Source organism: Dipteris shenzhenensis, chromosome 3 (genome assembly GCF_047967505.1).
Source record: "Dipteris shenzhenensis isolate YYH24624 ecotype China chromosome 3, Dip_SZ_1.0, whole genome shotgun sequence".
Classification (NCBI taxonomy): Eukaryota; Viridiplantae; Streptophyta; class Polypodiopsida; order Gleicheniales; family Dipteridaceae; genus Dipteris; species Dipteris shenzhenensis.
The window spans coordinates 2,571,643-2,592,584 of NC_141598.1; the positions used below are offsets into that span (position 1 = coordinate 2,571,643).

At 44.6% G+C, this 20,942-nt stretch overlaps 1 protein-coding gene across 10 annotated transcripts in view; it reads right to left on the reverse strand.

Annotated features, from left to right (window-relative positions):
- Positions 1-20,422, reverse strand: part of LOC147903227 (caffeoyl-CoA O-methyltransferase-like) — a 111,063-nt gene extending 90,641 nt beyond the window's left edge. For 8 of the 10 annotated variants that reach the window (XM_087372635.1, XM_087372632.1, XM_087372633.1 and 5 more), the window contains exons 1-2: positions 19,956-20,422; positions 15,507-15,560 (exon numbers count right to left, since the gene is read on the reverse strand). In XM_087372635.1, coding sequence (XP_087228761.1) covers positions 15,507-15,560; positions 19,956-20,249 — 348 coding nt within the window. In that variant the 5' untranslated portion in view covers positions 20,250-20,422. The remainder of the gene's footprint in view (positions 1-15,506; positions 15,561-19,955) is intronic. The other 2 variants (XM_087372636.1, XM_087372634.1) reach the window with 1 other exon arrangement.
- Between the last annotated feature and the right edge of the window lie 520 nt (positions 20,423-20,942).

The window sequence follows — 20,942 nt, forward strand, 5'->3', positions numbered from 1 at the left end:
CAATGCGGAGGGCTTTGGCTTCACTTCGCACCCGATCACACCAGCTGCAAATTGAAATAGGAGGATGGAAAGACATGCCAAGAGAGAGCAGAATATGCCAATTACGTGACCAGGGTATGCCAGAAACAGAAGAGCACATGGTAATGATATGCCCTTACTATGCACACATTAGGAAAAAGTTCAGCTCTCTTCTTGAGGGACATAACAGACTGGCTGATTTGCTACATAAGGCGTCACCCTCAGCTTTAGGAACATTTGTATCTAAGCTTTTCAAGCACAGAAACTCACCTAGACATAAAGGTGGTTTCTCTTATTACCCTCCCCTTTGAGGGAGGAGTCTTTATGTATGTAAGGTTTTGTATTGTTTCAGGTCCCATAGGCCGATTTTTGGTCTTCAGAGGACGATAATATCTTCTTCTTCTTCTTCTTCTTCTTCTTCTTCTTCTTCTTCTCTCTCTCTCTCTCTCTCTCTCTCTCTCTCTCTCTCTCTCTCTCTCCAATGCAACATTGATGCGCCGTTTCTACCATGAGGTTAACCACATTATACGCGAGGACCTCCTACAAATACACACATTCGGGACCTGGTTGGAGCCACAAGAACTCCTAGTGACTCTTAGCTTCGACTGGCTACGTAGTTCTGACGAGGGTTTTATTGATCCTCCTCAATATACCCGGATTCACCTCCCCATTCACCAAGGATCTCTATCGAGCAGTTGCAGGTTTCCTCACATCAACTTTGCATTGAGAGTGGGCAAGCTTGAGGGAGTACCTAGGAAGCGGCGCATATGCATTTTATGTGAGCTACAAGAGATTGAGTCTGAGAAGCATTTCATGTTCAGGTGTCCAGTTTACTATGAGATCCGTGGTCACTTCTATTGCCTCTTCAGAGACAGCTTCGGGCTACTTTCCCACTTCCTCGACTTTCCAGACTAGAGATGCTTGGCCGCTTTCATCCATGAGGCAGTTAGACATCAAGATCGCTTACTCAGATAACAGGGACAGGGACGAGATACACTAGCAGACTCCTCTTAGAGCATGATCACAGAGTTCTTCCAGCCAAACCGGCCAGGTTACCACCAGCAAGACCACGTTCCAGTGACACGTCATATCCGACAGAAGATGGACATTCCCTCCATGTTTAGGGTAGGGGTGCGACCGACTAGGGTTACTATAGCCCTGGTCCAACGCAGAGCTTCTGCCAAGAGACCACGCCAGGCAAAGCCCACGGATAGTCGACAGCACTCTATTTCTCAATCTATGCTACCACTGTCCCATTTGGCGCAGGGTCCTTCATGATGTGGCATTGGATTCTGCTTGTGCCCTGGTCCAACGCAGAGCTTCCGCCAAGAGACCACGCTAGGCAGAGCCCACAGATAGTCTACAGCACTCCATTTCTGAATTTATGCTACCACTGTCCCATTTGGCGCAGGGTCCTTCATGATGTGGCATTGGATTCTGCTTGTACCCTGATGGCATATGATGATTGTGGTGATGAGGAGGGTCATACAGATATAAGCATTATGATTGGCTTTGTATTGATGTTCTCATGACTATGTAGCATGTAGTTTAAAGTTTGGCAGTTCGTTGCTCCACCCTTTCAGCTTGTTTTGTATCTTGTTTCACAGTCTCATAGACCCATCGGTCTTCTAAGACTTTAATAAACTTTATTTCCCTCCTTCTTTCTCTCTCTCACAGGTCCAGCCACTCAAGGACGGATGACCAAATGATAGACAGCCAGGGGATTCTTCTTGGTGTTTGCCCCACCTTCATGGGTTTCTCTCACAGCGATAGAGCGATGTACTACTTTTAATTCTTGTCACAGGTATCAGCCGCAGATAGGGGAGCCCTTTTTAGTGGCCCCACCCTTAGGTTTCAGGGTATTTGGTTTCTATTCAGTCTCATAGACCCTTTGGTCTTTCGTAGGCGTTAAGGGAGCAGCGCAGGTAGCTTCTTGAGGCCACTCCGAGCTGGGCTGAGCCCTTGGCCCAGTTCTGGGGGTCAGCTTCAGCAAAGGGCTTCCAAGTTTAGGAAGGCCAAATATGGAGCTCCCCAAAATGAAGCCAACAAGCCCTTGTATTCCACTATTGCAGCAGCACCCAGCCACTTTGTGCTGACGTACAAGAGAAGGATCGGATCAGACCCTCAGGAACACATTTATTATCTCGAGCATGAAGTTAGAGAGCTCAAGCTCGTAGTTGCAGCTCTTAGCAAAAAGGTGAATGAGATGGAGAGCAAAGGCAAGCAGGAAATCATTGCAGAAGTTATGGAGAAGTGTAGCACATCTCCACCAACACCAATATTTGTTTCCAAGGTCGAGGAAATGATCAACAGTCAGATCAGTTCAGCCAAGGAAGAGATGGCCATTGTTGCCAACAGCAAACTTAACAAAGTAGATCTTTACACAGAAGTAAAAGAGCAGCAGACCAACATAATAAGAAGATACTATGCATTGGAGGACTGCCCAAGGACTGCCTTGGCTGCTTTAGTATATTAAAGGCATACACACAAGATGAGAAGATCGCATGCCTCAAGAAGGAAATACCACAAGTAGAATGGGATGAAAATGATATCAACTATGTCTCCCAAGCGGGAATGCAAGTACATGTGTTTTTCAGAGAGAGGGCAGGAAGAACTAAGATTCTTCGACAAACAAACAAATTGAAGGGCACAAGGATTTGGACGAGGAGCTCACCCCACCTCAGCTGAAACAAAGGAATGTCAAGCTTACCAAAGTGAAGGATGCACGTACAGCTGGAAAATGGGCTGTGTATCGAGATGGAATAGCATTAATTAGAGACTTCAAATCTAAACCCAAAGACTCTCAATCTTAAACTGATGTTATGAAGGCCATTTTTATTAATATTATAGATTTAGTATGTAGAGGTGTGTTGTAATAATCAAGCTGGGATGCCATGTGCACTCCTCGACTCTCTGATTTAGCCAGATGATGTAAGTCATTTTGACATTTTGTGTTTTGTCCCATAGGCCCATGAGGCCTCCCGCAGACATTAATATGACTCTCTCTCTCTCTCTCTCTCTCTCTATTCAATGGGCGATCATGGCCTTGTATGAGAGAGTCACAGGTAGAGTCAGGACACGGGCGGGGCTGTCGGGGGAAGTACGCAGTACGATAGGGGTGAAGCAGGGGTGTCCTTTGTCTCCGACACTCTTTGGTCTCTATATCGATGAGTTAGAGATGTACATACAGACGATGGGTGGTACAGGTTCTTTACTGGCAGGATCCACGATACCGATTCTCCTCTATGCAGATGACGTGGTTCTTATTTCTTCCTCCCAGCAGGGTTTACAGGCACATCTCCATGCACTCCACAGCTTTTGTCAGGACAGAGGGTTGTCTGTAAACCTTGGGAAGACCAAAGTCATGGTCTTCAACACGTCATACCAGGTTTATAGGAGAGGCGAGTTCTCTTTCACATTTGATGGGCAGGAGGTGGAGCTAGTCAGGGAGTATACATATTTGGGTGCCACATTTAGAGGTCCAGTCTTCACCATGACGCATGCAGCACGAGATAGGATCAGTAGAGGGTATGCCGCCTTGGCTCTTCTCGAGAGGCAGTGTGCACAGTCACATTTTCAGCATCCCGACACGAAGTCCTTACTTTTCGATACGCTGGTGAGACCTGCAGTCATGTATGCTAGCCCCTTTTGGGCAGGAGATCTCAGGGTTGCAGATTGGAGACGAGTAGAGAGGTTACAGATCATCATGTTCTCCAGACTGATCAGAGCGAAGCCCACGGTACCGCATCAGATTACGTTCGCAGAGTTCGGAGCTACACCCCTAGCGCTAGATGCAGCATTTCAGTCAGTTACGTACTTGCATAGGATCAGGGCGCTCGGAGACTCAGCAGCAGGCAGAGCACGATTACCGTGGCTAGCACTGACATCCTCGCAGATGTTAGCGGAGAGAGGTCATACTTTTTGTTGGTACCACACACTCTCCACATGGCTCACCTCGCTGGGCTTGGATATGGATAGGCTGCCACCATTTCGATACAGCATAGATGCCCCTCGCCTCCCTCTCACTCGACATGAGCTCAGTCAGGTTATCAGGGCAGATTTGTTGCAGCTATACACGTTTCGCACTTGGGTTCATCCCACGGAGCTTCCTACGAAGATGGCCACATATCGTGACCATTTTCTCAGGATTTCAGAGGATGGCTTCATCATATCCCCAGGATATATCGGCGTTCATATGTCGCACTCACTCAGGATTGCCTTGGGCCAGCTCAGGGTATCTTCCCACAGATTAGACGTTGAGGCCGGCAGGATGCGTCGTACAGCTACCGGACATAGACCCAGGCGAGAGACTAGGATATGCCCTTGTTGCACTATGGGGGAGGTGGAGACTGAGGAGCACTTTGTTTGCAGATGCCCTTTATATTATGAGATCCGTGGCAGATTTCACTGTTTATTTGGGCACGGATTTGGACCTCTCTCTCGGATTATGGAGTATGAGGATCAGTATTGCTTAGCGTTGTTCATCAGGGAGATCACCAGATACAGAGAGAGATTCCTCAGAGAGCACCGTCGCATCCCTGTCAGAGACCTGGTTATTCATGAGGAGCAGGACGAGGCGCAGGACCATGAGCACAGAGATAGCCCATCTTGCCAGAGAGCACCGATGGTTCCACCCCGAGGATGTACATATGACATGATCCGGCAGCACCGCAGGATGATCTTACACAGAGGCCGTACCCGTCGCTTTATTTCTAGACGACGGAGGATGATGGCAGATTTTCGGAGGAGATTGCTCCATGGAGACTTGGCACCGCCAGCAGCCCATTTGACACTTGCCCAGATCTTCACACTCATGGCAGGAGGCATGGTCGATGGCCATGACTTCCATCATTTCTTTGGATCACAGACCCCTTAGGGAAGACGATGTTCCTCATATTCCATATTTTACATTTTGTATCTAGGCAATTTTGGTACTCTATTTCATTTCATTTTGTATCTAGGATTTTTGTAGCCATTTTTGGCATCTTAGCGGTATTACGATGAGGCCACCTAGTTGGCGCATCGTTGATGATGTATTTTCCTTTCGGATGATTTTGTGTCCCATAGGCCATGTATGGCCTTCCGTGGACCTTTAATAAAATTTCTTTCTTTCTTTCTTTCTCTCTCTCTCCCCTTCTCCTTCTCCTTCTCCTTCTCCTTCTCCTTCTCCGTCGACTATACCTCTGTACCTCTCCTCCGTCGGCCGTATACCCCATTAGTCCGTCGCTCTCGTACCTCTGTACCTCTCCTCCGTCAGCCGTACAGCCCGTTAGTCCATAGCTCCCGTCAGCCCGTTAGCTCGTCGTTTCAGCCCGTCGTCCTTCCGTCCGTCAGCAGCCTGTCATTTCAGCCCATTAGCCCCATAGCCTCTGCTAGCAATCACCCTGGCCAGCAGCCAACAACCGCCAGCCGCCAGCCCCCTCTTTTCTTCAAAAGAGCAAACTAAAACTAACCCTAACCCCGAGTTGGGCTAAAACCCCAACCCAACCCGAGGGTTAGATTAAGCTAGGGGGTTCAATAGACAGCCAATTATGGACTGGCCTACCCTCTCCTCCAAGTCCCCCTCAACTCCTTCAACCTCCATCAGGACTCGGTACTCTACAATTGCAGCTATGATACCCTCTCCATATGCACGCAATTACCAACAAGAAGGCTCAAAACGACCCATCCTTGGGCAACATGATCATATTTTTTATCTGCAGCAAGTAGTGAGAGAGCTACAATTGGAACTGACAGAAGTAAAGGCTCAACTTCTCATTCTGGAAGGACCTGGTAAGCAGGCAGTAATTGATGAGGCTGTGAAATCTTGTAAGGATTATCCCCCTACCCCGCAGCTAGTCTCTACAATCAAAGATCTTGTTCACATTGAAGTACAAACTGCTAAGAAGGAAGTGATTGTGGAAGTGGACACCAAAGCAAGTCTCTCTGATATTCAAGCAAACATTAAAGAACACGAAGCTAGATGTGATAATGCGCTGAAGATTAGAATAGGGGGACTCCTAGAAGATTGGTACAAAGAGGAGGACACATATAGTGAAATATTGACAAAGATCAAAGCAGGGTTACCCAACATTGAATGGATGGATGGTGATAAGCAGGATGATGACGACTCCAGGCCACAGCATCTCTTATGCACTATAAAGGTCATGCAATCCTTACACTGAAGTCAAAAGATATGCGGATCAAGCTTCTTCAACAATCTTACAAGCTGAAGGGTACCAAAGTATGGACAGCTGAGGAGCTTACCCAAGCTAAACTCAAGAATAAGGCAACTGAATTAGGTAAAGTCAGGGCTGCCAAAAAGGATGGAAAATGGGCAGTTTAAAGTGAAGGCATAGCCCTAATCAGAGAGTTTAAATCAAAACCAAAAGACTCCCAATCTTAAACTGATGTATGGCTGTTTACTCTCTCAGATTATTATGTAGGTATTCTAAATAGCTGGGGGGTTGCTTTTGCACTCCTTGGGAGGTGCCATGTGCCCTCCCTAAAGCAGATGTATTAGAGGGTTTCTTGCTGTCCCATAGACCTTTTGGTCTCTAGTGGACGTTAATAGACTCCCTCTCTCTCTCTCTCTCTCTCTCTCTCTCTCTCTCTCTCTCTCTCTCTCTCAGTGGATGCCCCTACTTGCTCCCACTCCGAGAGCCCAGAGAGTTCTCTCTATGTATCGATGCCGTTATGTTCAGGACTTTGGGTTTCCATTTGTATTCGTCATGGGTGTTGATGCCCGCTTAGTAGCTCCACCCTCATCTCATTGTATCAATTTCTTTTTAGCCTCATAGATCCTTTGGTCTTCCAAAGACTTTTAGTAAAATTTATCTCTCTCTCTCTCTCTCTCTCTCTCTCTCTCTCTCTCTCTCTCTCTCATGGAGAGCCCATGGACACGGGGACCTACCACACTCTCATGATTGGTCACACGCTGGCCAAGATCTACAGGTCATACTACAGAGAGAGATCAGCTCCTACACTGAGATGCATGAGCAGCAAGCATTGGGGCAGGATGGCTTTAGGAGACAGCATTCCACTCTAGATCATATCTTCACTTTACGGGAAATCATCGAAGAAACGATCGTGATTCCAGAAAGTCGACACCTGTTTGGTAGACTTTCGGAAGGCCTTCAATGCTGTCCCACGTGCTCGTATGATCAAACGACTACAGAAGATGCAAATCCCAGCTGTTATGAGTTGGGGGGTGATGACTCTATATGAGTCAGTCAAAGGGAGAGTGTAGGTCATCATGTGATATAGAGTTTTTTGGAGTTAGGATGGTACCTAGACCCTAATGCAGTTCACAATCCCTTGGGCTCATAGAGACTTTGGCTTTATGGAGGTGTTCCCATAAAGTACTTGCAGTGGGACCCTGGGTAGTGGAGAGGTGTTCCCATAAAGTATTTGCAGTGAGACCCTGGGGAGTGGGAATGGATCGCTTTAAGGCACCGAGAGAGAGCCTCCCCTTCTTTCAATACATGGTTGGTAATGCCACGAGATTCCAGCTCAGCCTTAAAGGCTAGAAGCCCACCACAGCTTCTCATTGGGAGAACTTTCAGATTTTTGCTGATTTGCAGAAAGCCTTTTGGAAGAGACTCTAGAAATCCCTCAAGAATAGAAAATTTGCTCTTTTCTTTTGGCTTTCTATCCATGGAGGATTGATGTGAACCAATGGAGGTCTAGGTTTGGTGCTGACTCAACATGTTCTCGTTGCCTTTTGATGAGTCTATTCAGCATTGCCTATGGGATTGTAGATAGGCAAGGATCATTTGGAAGGGGATCACTAGACTATTGAGTATGCTTGTGCGTTCTCCTTCTTCATGACATGGGGCTTGGCAACATAGCTCTCACTTTCCATGCCTCAGATGTTCTATGAGAGATAGGACTCTTCTTGGGATCTCTCGATTCAATGACATATGGTTGAGTCATGTTCTTTGGATGAGGTTCTTGGCTCTTTGTACAGACCTGCGCATGCATCTATAAATACTTCGTGGGAGATTTTGGCAATTATGTCAACGTTGGAGATTTTGGCTCGAGTATGTCAACGTGGGATATTCTAGCCAGTATATCAATGTGGCATATTTGGAGATCCAAATGTACAGAGGCCTTGGATGGTTCCCAAGTTCACCCCGCACATTGGCTAGTATCTTGATGGACATTGTGCACAATTTGCTATCCATTTGTTGGGGGACTGTGCAGAGGTCTTCGCGAGCAGCCTCTTTCACAAGGAATGTTTTGTTGAGGGAATGGAGCGGCTCCCCATTCTTCTTGGAAGCCCCCACAAAGTTGAGGTGCCATTATCAGCCTCAACCTTGGTTATTTCCTCACTCTGTTACAAGAGCTCAATTTTGATTTGGATTTATTTTCTCATGCTTCGCATGATATTTTTATCCATTGAGCTTTGCTCTCGGAGGTTTTTCCAAACTTAATAGAAGTCTCCTTTTAACCGAAAAAAAAGTGACGGTCCCTTTATTGAGGACTTGGAAGTGTGCCTGAATGCATTGCCACTCTAGTCGGGCCAGAGCTCCTTGTCCTCATGAATGCCATGCTCTTGCTGCATGAATCATCGTGAAAACCGGTCCCATGAAGGATAAGTGTATGACTGCAGAATTTGAACCAGCTCCCCAAGGTAAGTGAAGCTGTGTCAATGAAGTACTGCCCATGAGGGGTTGAAAATCATAACCTTGGTCTTGCCAAGGTTGACTATCAAGTCTCTCTCCTAGCAAAACACCTCTACCCTGATAGGCTGAAATGCAATATGAATGAGAATATCATCTACAGATCTAGATAACCTGCCCTCAAAGTGAACATCAAAGACCAAGGCATCTCCATCTGACCCTCCTAGTTCCACACCCTAAAGCGGGATTCCTGACCTCATAGAGGCTCCTAGCCACGTGCCCTTGGACTGAAATCTATCACCCGGAAGAAGCCAATCCAATGGTATGGCTGCATCAATGTGTTGGATTCTCCTTGCACTTCTTTTGAGGTAACTTACCAATTGGAATTTACAATCATCTGGAAGGCATTTTAAAGATCCTTCAAGAGCCTACAGAGGAAGCAGGACCTGTCTCCCAAGAAGACCATTGTATATAGTGAGAGGTACCTAAGGGTCGGCCATGCTCATTAAGTATACTATCATTCCACATGACTGGTCTCTTTCGAGAGAAAGGGGAGACTCTCCAAAGAGCACTCCTAAAGCTGGCCCAAGCTTGCAAGATAGCTGCCATAAGAGGGGAAGAAGGAACTCTAAGATGAGATGAAGTAAGAATCCATATGGTACTATCTTTCCAATCTCCACCGATGGAAGAAGTGAAGGACTATATGCATCTCATGAAAAAATCATTCCAAGATTCCTGCCCTGACAAAAGTCCTTTGACCACCACCTTCCAAGATTCTTGCCCTAGCAAAAGTCCTTTGACCACCACCTTGCATGATAAAGCTCTTCTGCAGGTCTAGATCTAGAACATTGAGGCCACCTTCCCACTTGGGTTGAATAAAAATCTCCCAAGTCACCATGGCTCTCATGTTTGCCGAACCATCTAGACCACTCCAAATAAAATTCCTTATCGGTCTTTTTTGGAGATGAGTGATGCAGTCCCTAGAATGGCAACAACAAGAATAAATGAACCAAGCCGTGGCCAACAATACCTAGTTGACCACCACTACCCTGGAAGCAAGGACAAGTTTAGTTGAGCTCCAAAATATAAGCTTTCTTCTGACACCCTCCAACACAATGGCGAATTGCTGCGATGGAGGAATGCCTATACCAACCTTGCAGCCCGAGTACCTGACAGGGACACCCCTCTGGATCCAAGTAAAACCACGTCAGCGCCCTAGGTTGGAGTTCCTCATCACTAACCAAAAGCGATTGGATTTGTTCCAATTAATACGTGCACTTGCTACAGTGCAAAACAAATCCAAAGCTGCTCTACACGAAGTGAGGTTCTCTGCATTGGCATTCAAAAAAACAGCAATATCATCAGCCAACTCATTATCCAAGAGCTCCTCATCCTGTCTAAGAAGAAGTCTCGACCCACGCTTGGGATCTCAAAAATATGCTCATTTCTTTAGCCACAAATAAATACAAAAAAGGGGCAAAACGGCATCCTTGGCGAACTGAACTAGAAGTCTGAAATATCTCCCCCTTTCTCATCTTGAGCACCTAACTAGGCTGATGCATATAAGGAGGAAACCCCTCTAATCCATGCATCTGAGCATCCAAAACGTGCAATTGTGTTTGAAGAGACATGGAGGTAGGAGAATGCCAAGCTAACTAGGAATGGAATGGAAATATGGAAAGCATAATGGAAAGGCAAAATGGAAAGCAAATGAAAGAACAAGTGCTAGGCAATGATAACCAAAATACTCACATGATATAAGGCTTGATGTTGACTAATGTAAATGACTCAAGACAAGTACAACACTATATAGTGTGACACTAGACTCTAGAAAGCCATAGTGTATATGGGATAACTCCCAATATGACACGTGGCATGTCTAGGAATCACTAGACTGTAAAACACCCCCTAGACACCTAGTACACTCATTTTTGACTCCCTTTGGCTTCATATTCCAACAACCCCCCATGAAGGCAAGATGAGAGACTACTTGAATGGAACCAAGAACAAAACATGACAATGATGGTCATCAAAACTGTGCACCCTATGTAACTCAGAGGCTAAAGTCTGAGTGTGTTGAGAGGTTGATCCAAGCACTCTCATGGCTTGAGACTCAACATGCTCAGAGACTCATGTTATAGCATGGCTACATGACCAGCTCATAGGTCTAGGAATACACCAACATCCTAAAACTCAGCCAGGCCTGATAAAAAAATAGACCTATCAAAGCCAATACATATGGCTCCCACAGTACATCCCCCCTTGGCTTCATATCTGGAAACCGGGATGAAGTCACACACCACTCATAAAAGAAATAACATCAGTTAAGGAGAACTATCAAAGGTTGAGTACCTTATAGACTCAATGAAAACAAAATTCTCAATACATATCATTTTAGGGGGACTACCCAGCGCAGAGGACCCCAAAATAACATCAAGCATGTAGTAATAAAAATTAGATCTCTTTTGATAAGAGATGTCCTCCAAGTAGCCACTGCACATGTGTGCACATCCCTGTGAAACGATGACGATGTCAATGAAGCGCTAGGCAAGAATGCCCCAAAAGACGTGTCGGTGAAGTCCATGGGGTAGCTAAATGGAGCACTCACATAGTGACTCTCAAAATGGCTAAGGGAGAGTCCGGATGTCAAAGAAGAGGCCGGATGTGTCACGAGCACTCAGAGAGTCGGTCGCCTCTGACTGATTTGACATTTAGTGGCAGAACTCATAGATCAGAATATATCAGCTCATGGATATCTTTTTTTCTTGAACCCTTCTTCACAGCTATGCTTTCTCATGATAAATCCTTTGCAAATCATCTTCACTTGTCAAAGATGAGGCAAGCAATGCGCAAAACCATTCCTTTTCATGGAAGCTAGGCTTTGCATGCTCAGGTGGCCAAATATTCATGCCACAAGATTTCTTTCCTATTTGATTGAGAAGATATAGGCCTTAAATTGAGGTCTAGATGATGTCAGTTCACAAAGGTCTTCTTCCTCAATTCCCCAGCTATGATTTTGAAATCAATCAACCTTGTCTCGAATGAGACATTCCCCTTCATCAAATTCCACCTTCTTGTTCTGTTTAGTAATGGCACTAACAAATAGAATTTTTACTTAAGACCAGGAACATACAAAATGTTATGTATGTCCCATATATCTTCATTCAGGAATCGTACGAGTATATGGCTTGCCAATACCCTTGATTTGATGAAGTCTAGAGTCTCCTAGTTCAACATCGTCACTGTCACTTTCTTCAACTGAGAGAACCACTCCTTGTGCACATTGAAGTGATTGGAGGCTCAGGAGTCAAAGATCAATGAATCATCATCTTGGCCAGACCTATTTGGTTTTAAGATTGCGAAGGATTTCTCAGACTTACTAGTCTGGCACATAGCTACATTAGCCGTGTCTTTATCACAAGGTTTAGACCCATGTATAAGCCATATCTAGTGACACCCAAAAGCAAAGTAGCCAAGCTTCCCATAGTAAAAGCAAGGTCCTTTCTTCTTTGTGACATTCAAGTCAAGATCATCTTTTTTATCATGTTGAAATGAGAAGTAAAAGCCTAGGTCTGATTCGGGGTTTCTGATTTCGTCTTTTATTTTTAGCCATAAAGGCTGTATCATCCTGATTACCTCACTTCTTGCTCTGCCTTTTGGTTACCTCAATGATGAGGTAACCACTAGCTAAGTTGAAGTGGGAGGATGCTTCTGTAAGAGAGTGTGGTGATAAAATTGACACCCTGAGTGAGGATGTGAGGAGGTGTCAGGGTAAGTCCAGCTAACAAAAGCTAGGTCCTCAGCCCCTATGTGGCACCGACATAGTGTGCACAATCCGAATGCACTACTTCTGATTGGCTACCCTAGAGTGTGTGAAATAGCGAATCCTTGCCTATGTGACAACTGGAAAATCCACATAAGTTAGATCACTGCCATGTGGCACCCATCCATCCTAAATCTCTAACCACTTATTAATTAATAATAATATAAAGTCATCGGTGGCCTAACCTTTCATAACTCCAAACATAATCAATACAAAATGGGCTGAACTGAAAGAAAACGGACATTTACATAAAAAATTCAGGGATATGAATCATTATCCTCCTGAGGGGTAAGGGAGGTGTCAACACTATGATCAACAACCAGCAGCAACCTATGTCAAGTTTCCGCAATAACTCCAGAGTCAAAACACAACAGCTGGTCTTTTCAATTTAATGATGTTTCACCAATTCATGGACCATTTCAATGATCTACTTGGCATAGCAAACCCACTATGCATGGTCAGGGATGCCAAGCCAGCCATGATGGGTTCAGTCCCAATGGGTCAGCCTCGTAATTTCTGTGTTCATGGACAGGCCAAAGCCTACCCTCTCTTTACTCTGACCACCTATTAAAGCTGGACCATTGGTTCCTGGCATCCTGGGTTTTGATGGTAGAACACTTCCGTGGGAGCTCCCTCTCCACCCATTGCTTCCTCTCTGGGGCAAACTACTCTCTCTCATAGCCTCCCTCGCAATCCAACAAATCCGCTTCCTCTTCAACAACTTGAAGATGTTGGCAGGCCATATTTACTGCCATCCTTCCACATGAGTTAGACCATCATGAGCTGAAACGTGCATGAGTTCCACAGCTGTGCCAGGCAGCAAACCCAACGGCTAATTCTCCATCAAAAATGCTGCAAGCCTTCGTGGCCAACACATCTCTTGGTGATTCAAGAGCATATGTTATCCCTAGCTGAGTAGCCTCCTTACCTATCATGGCATCTCCATCTGGGTCTCCAGGCGTTTTGCCATAGTAGTACGGCTGGGACATACATTGGCCTCTAAGGTCTTCAGCCAAGGCAACAACAGCTTACAGAGCAGCTTTAAGGTCAGAGACCTCAAGATCATGTCCTAAACCAACTTGCCTACACCGAAGAGGCTACTTATAGCTGTATCTTGCTAGTCTCCTACCCATGTGAATGATTGGATTGTTGGACAAGATTTCAGTGATCTAGGTTCATAGAAGACAAGCTTGGAGCAGACTCCCTCCTCCGACATCCCAATCGTAAGAGGCTCAATCCCCACCATAGAAACAGTGCAAAGACTCCAAGTGGGCAGCTCTCCTGTGCCAGCCAAAAGATAAATGGAGATTATCCCTAGATTGGGTAAACTTTGGCTCTCACCAAGGGTCATGACCTGCAATAGAAGGGTAAACTGCTCCCACCTTGAAGGAGAAGGATCCTTAGACATCTGTCTGGGTACTGCCATGTCTGATCGATGCCCCCTCATTAAGTGTCTAGATCTGCCTAGAGACAACTCTTCAAGCGAGGCCACCTCACTCTCTTGGAGCCTCTACCAAGAGAAGCAGATATAGGAGATTACAACACAGATTTGCTCAAAGAGCTGGGCAACATGACTGCCAACATGCTCATTTAAGAGAGCGATGACCTTCATCTGCATGGTGGTGAATCTATACAAGTCAGTCCGGACACAGCTTCACACCATTGAGTACCCCTACCACGGGTAGAGTACTCATTCCAGTCAACCAATAACGATGTGCATGCAACAAGAGAATCTGATGACACATTGGTTCTTTCAGATGAGAAGGCCAAGTTCCGCGGATACCCAACTCTTGTGCTTGAGAGATCCAGTAGGCCACTTGCACTCAGACCTGCATGAGGTTTTGGACATGACCACTGACCTTTACCAACAGCAGCTATAAGGTTGAGTTCCGACGAGGCCTCCCCATACGTGAAGGTGCTAGATCTGAGATTAGAACCCATGTAACCTTAAGAGCCACTCCAAAAATGAGGGGGAGGCTGGAGGGCCAGTTTACAGATCAAGAAATGATTGAGGTGCCAAGAGCCCAAAAGGGTCACCAGGAAGATGGATTCAATTCCGCCTACTTTTAAGACTTTTGAGACATTATCTCCAATCCACTTAGACTGGCCCTTCGAGAATTTTTTGAAAGCGGGAGCATGCCTTCTGCCTTCTGAGCAGGTTCGCCAATGCCGCCAATCACTCTTCTAGACAGCGCTTAAAAGATCTTGGGTTTAAGTCTTCACTCCTCACATTTTGCCAGTTCTCCCCAACATTATCCACCACACAACTAGATTTTTCCTAAGACCACAGCTTCCTAGATTACATCACCTTTGGGAGGCTACAGATCGGGCATGGCAATAGGAGCAGCCTCTCCTCGTCATTCTTTTGGACTTCAAGAAGGCTTACAATCTGGTTAAATGGGGTTTCTTCCAGGCATGATGCACTCATACGTTTCCCTATGCATTGGATCAGAGAGTTGTTGCTTGCTATACACATGGCTCAAGCAGGTGCTCATTGGTGGTCAAGTAGGTGTTCATTGGCGGTTACACAGGCCAAGCCTTCCCCAATAAAAGAGTCGTTGCTCTCGATGCACATGACTCAAGCAGGTGCTCAATGGTGGTCACACAGGCCAAGCCTTGTCCCCCCTGATCTTTCCCCCGGAGTTGCCCTTTGGCTCCCCTTCTATTTCTATTTGTCATGGAGGGCCCTAAGCTGACAAGGACTTAGCAGATAGCACAATTCAGAGCCTCGAGCGTGTTCACTTTCTTCTAGACCAGTATTATATAGAACCTCGCAATCAACTTGCACAAATCTTTGGCTTCCTTTCTGCATCATTGCTTCATTGATCTGGAAGAAGGACAAGATCTTTTAACTCTTGAGTATCAAGACATCCATAAACATCATCCCCTAAATGTAATTAGTGGCTGCATATAGATAGGGAATATCCAAGTTCTCCAACTCTAGATGTGACTTTCAGCACCACCCCTTAAATCGTTTTAATCAGTCATGCACTTCGACAGTCAATCTAACAAGCCAAATTCTGGAATGGATAACTGTCAAAGGAAGCAGCTTTCAGACATGCCTGCATTTGACTTCCCCTTATAGAGGAGGTCTCTTCTCGAAGCTCGCAAAGAACCTGAAAAAAAACCATTCATGAGTACACATAAATCCTACAAAGTTGATGCATATGAGATGATTGAAAACAAATAAACTGATAATGCAGGATTTAGATAGCAATGGCTAGAATATATGACTAGAATATATCCAATCTTGAAAATTAAAATAATATTATAAAAACAGCAAAAGAACAAAGGAAACAGAAAACGAGACAAAGGAAGAAGGAGGTTTGTAGAGACATCAAACAAAACTTGAGTAAAAGACGGGGTGGCGGTGGTTTGGAAGGGGGCGTGGGGCCGGGGGGGGAGGGATGGATTCAGTAAGGCCATAAGTTGCCATCCTACAAAATTACCTTTATCGCAGCTTCTGGAAGTATAATCCAGCACAAGTCACCTAATCCATTTGAGGCAATAACCTCCAACCAAAGAGCTGGTAGAGTTCCTATATGCTTGTATTTAGGGATTTAGAAAATGTTAGTATCATATCGTACGCTCAACAATAAGAGCACCCATTCTTGAACATTCATAATCACAAAACCCAAATTATTCTAGATAATAGAGTTTAGTTATCTCGAGGACTGCTTAAATGGTGGAAATGACAGTGTTCATGTCCTAACAAGGCTGCTTAAATTAGCACTGACTTCACTTATACTTATGGATCTGGAAATGCTATTTTATTGTTTAAAGAAACTTTAAGGTACCTCTGGTAGAGACCAATACACTGGTATCAATTGTGGACTGTACAGTCAACACTTCAGTCAGATTATCCACCTGGATACACACCATGGGAGAAATGGGAGGAGCAGAACATTAATTCACAAGGCCATAACCATCGCAAGTGGCATTAAGCGTGTATAGATTTGAATAGTTTCCATTCCTTGATATGAAGTGGGATTGGAGCGACTTCTAGTCGCAGAAATGCATCTTAAATGCCATGCTCCCGGATTACCGTAAGAGTAAGGGCTGGATTGATTGATGAATAAAGCTCTGTGCTGGATTGATTGATGAAGAAAGTCTTTCTCTCAAATTCATTGCTGTTAAATTCTGAAGTACTGTTTACAGTTAATATGATGGTAAGTCTTGCACGTTTCTGTGACTCTCTGTGCATACACTAACGTTCTTCTCGGTTACAACTAGAATCTGATGCGGTGTGTTATTACAAAAATATTTGGCAATCCTACTCAGGAAGAGCATTTTGATTGAGCCAAAGAACATACTTGATGACAAGGGAGTCGCCCTCAGGACAAAGCATATGTGGTTACTAAAAAAAACCTAACCTGAGAGGCATGGCAAGAACGTCTCCAACAACCTGAGACCAGAGGAAATCAAACCAAAGAATGACCAACTGGTCATAATGGCCGATTTCACTCAACAATGTGGAACTATCGAGGTGTCCTTGCCCCATTTTGAGGGTAAAAGCAGGAAGACCCTGATACTCATGCCATGGAGTTCGAATCCATTTGCCGCTCCTGTGGTTACTAACAAAAACCTAACCTGAAAGGCATGGCAAGAACATTTACAACCAAGTCTGCAGTTCTACAAGAATAGAGGGAATCGAACCAACGAGTAACCAAATGGTCATAATGGCATCTTTCCCTCAATATCGTGGAACTATCAAGGTGTCCTTGCCCCATTTTGAGGGTAAAAGCAGGAAGACCCTGATACTCAAACCATGGTGTTCGAATCCATTCGCACGGTGAATGGCATCACCACCAGCAATGGACCCGATTGACCTATTCCTTGTAGTCTTAAGGGGATGGCCATGAACTGGTACATTAATAAACATTTATTTTAAGAATAACCTTTTAGCATTCTTTGCTATTTTGATGTGTTTCAAGAAGAGACGAAAATGTTTTTGACAATGGAAGATATAGTTAATACAACTGTTCCAAGGATGCCCACATGCACCAATTCTTCACATTAGATTACCCTTTTACACAGGTAGTCCTCCTCACTATGCAAGCTTGCACTCTCTTCGTGCAGAGTACAAGCACTTTTTAAACCAACTCATTGACAATCCCATTGAGATCTTGGGGGATATGAGTGATTTCAAGAGAGACACAATGCTTTTCAAGTTGACTGGCTTAATACTTAATTTATTGCAATACTTCACTCCAAACTTTCCACTGGAATCCCTCAAAAGGCTCAGAACTCTTGCAAATTGGATTGATAAGAATGCCCGACCTTGATGGGGAATTGGTTCATGCTTGGGCTGAAGAAGTCACTTGAAGGTATTTGGTCTACTATACATAGTGATAAGATTAGTGATATGAGGAATGTTGCAGCTTGCATCAAAAGAATCCAGACGATGGAGATGAGTCCGGCCGAAGACTTGAGACAAAAGGAAGGGAAAAAGAGTGAAGATACTCTATGTTTGATGATTTGGAAGCAAAAAATCAGACAGAATCGTCTGAAGAAGAGAAGATCTCAAGAAAAAGTTCCAAAACTTTGACAAAGACTAGAGCTCCTTTTGAGACTAGTGCAAGGTTGAGACCCAAAGTCTCATGTACCAAATGTATGTTTGTCTAGGAGGAATGCCAGTCAAAGACTAAGCAATGTGCCATTTGTTTGACCATATAGGAGTAATGACATGGTGACTTGTTAATGTCGATCAAGTTGAAGCCAGTCAACCTATACATAAGGTTCCCTGACGTCCTAGAGTCATTGTGTGCTTATTGCTGAGTGAAGGGCAATTGTCGGCATCAATGTTCCTTGTGTATTATGCACAAACAGGAAGTCCAAGAAGTGCCGAGCAAATTTCAAGATACTTCATCAAAAGAGGCCAAGAGTAATATGGCACTGCTCAGACCTTTCATGGATCATGTTCGAATGAGGCACAGTCTTAGGCTTTGGCTTGAGGATTTAATGGTGACCTGCTCTCAAAGCACAAAGACCGATTTGCTCAACTAGAGGAGAGAAAATCCGAGAAGGGAAAAGCTTGAACTGAGCTGACCAAAAAGCAATGAAAACAACGTTGAAGCCTTATCCTGAAAACCCAAGCAAAGATGCGGAAAAAAAGCCTGAGAAGGAGACAAAAGAATGGAATCTCATGTCATCTGATCATTCGAAGGCAGTATTTAAACGCCTCCATCCAGTTTCAGAAGGCCTTTTGGCACAATAACCTCCAGAGTCCTAACCGACAACACTAAAACCCGTAGCTCCCCATATGGAACCGGACAATGTCACCTCTGAAGTCCCAAAGCAGCAATACTGAAACAAACCCCATAATGATTTTTGGAAAGACTTCAAATCTATGAAGATCAACAAGACCACGGGCCAACTATCGAGTGCCGTACCTGGATATTAAAAAGATTAGATGCAAGATCTACATGAAGAAGCTATAAAGTAAACTTTGAGTCTTGAAGAAGTCGTCTAGAAGAATTTTGATTTTCGAATAGCCCAGATTGGGACAACAAGTTGCTGATTGGTTTGTTGCTGCCATTGCTGATTCTAGAAGGTAAGTGGACACATATCACCAAGGATTTTATAACTGGGCTTCCTTCTAAAGACAAAGGATTGGAGAGCATTATTGTGGTGGTCTATAGGCTTACAAAACAAGCCACTTCATTCCTAACAAGACACGGTATTCGACATCTCAAGATGCTTGGCAGCTCATTGATCATGTGTTTAAGCACAATGAGTTTCCCTACGAGATTGTCAACGACACGGACGTATAGCCAACTTTGCCTAATCTATATGCGTTCGACCAACGATTCAACTTAGGTTACCCAGACAAGAAGATTGCAAAGTAATAATGTGAATTGCATTCACTTGGCCTGCCCGAAATAGAAAGAAGAGAAAACATGGAGAAAATGGTGGAGATCACATGGTCCCAACCAATCACAAAAAAGCGATGAAAATTTAGGGGAAAAAGAATTTTCCCTTTGGCAAGGGAGGGTGCCTTTACTAAGGCCTTCAGTAGAGGGCAGGCCAAAAATGCAAATCCTAAATACCATGGCTGAAAGCAGCAGTATACTGGCCAAAAATGCAAATCCTAAATACCATGGCTGAAAGCAGCAGTACACTTCAAATAGTCCCGGCGTTTTGAGCATCTGTAATTCAAGGTACGCTTGTAGCTTCTCAATATTATTAAATCCAAGAATTAGGCAGGATGGTACAAGTCTAATTATTGGATCGAACTTTGAGTTGGAATTGAGTGTCATGGACTTGGTCTTTGACGTGGCCAGTTGCTATTCTTGCAAAACAAAAGAAGAGAAGCATGCAAGCCACCATGTTTTCCGAACTCCTTCCCCACCTGCGAGAAGGAGTTGAACCTTAGCTGGACTCCTTGAGCGAGTGATGGAGCTCAGTCGCTACTCACGATAGCAAAACACCTAGATTATCCAAACATTCGACGCCATTCCCAACAGTCAAATCCGGTTCCCTCTTGATTTTAAAGGCAAATTGTTGAAAACCTGAGGTTCCCGGGTATGTGCCAGCATGTAGTCGTATAAAGGTCGATCGACTCGAATGACCTGCTTGCCACCATAGCTGGAGTCGGTGGCAATGGTCGCGTTTCGCAACGGTTCAGCCCCTAAGGAGCGCCTGTGTTGCCATTTCCTTCTAGCAGAAGACTTCAACTTGCAAAATCCGACAGGAAAAGAGTCCGTGAATAGATACGTAGAAACGTTAGTGATGCCGGGATGCCTATAGCATGCTTGGAGTAAGGAGTTGCGTATCGAACTGCCAAGGTAGGGTGACTTCGCCATGCTTTCTTATGACATTTTGTAAGCATTACTGGCAAACACACATCTTGCAATCAGGGCGAGTAGACGTGATATCTTTCTGGATGGTCTTTGGCAAGGTGTCTACTGCATCTTCGTATACATTGATCATTGGTTGATGAGCCCTGAGCTTTCATTTGTTAGTTTGACCTTGCCAGGATAGAGCGTTTTTGGCCTGCCGTAGGTGCAGGTCTTAGTAAAGGCTTTTCACTAGAAACGAAAATTCGCGTTTGTGTATTTTTCTGAATTCTGATAATTTGTCTCGTGGTTTCTCTCTCTCTCTCCCCCGCGTGCTACTCATCCCGTTCATCTTCTTTTTCATTTTGGATGTCCAAGGCAGGCCACTTGAACTTTGTTCAGCTTGTTACTTCTTACTAATAAATTAGAATTGCCCCTACCAATTTGAAATTGAACTTGAATCCTAGAAATCTATCAAAACTTTAAAGGAAACAAATATGGACATGAGACTCATCGTGGAGCACTTAACTCCTAGCTCGAAGTTGAAATTGAATCGTAGCATTTTATCAAATTTTTAAAGGAAATAAAAGAATGAGTAAAAATATCAATATGAGACACTACACATGGTCCATCAAGACCCGATTCCCACTTCAAATGTCAGGGGAGGTGACCTATTACTAACTTGGTGATGTCCATATTATGGAAGTTGAAGCCCAACAA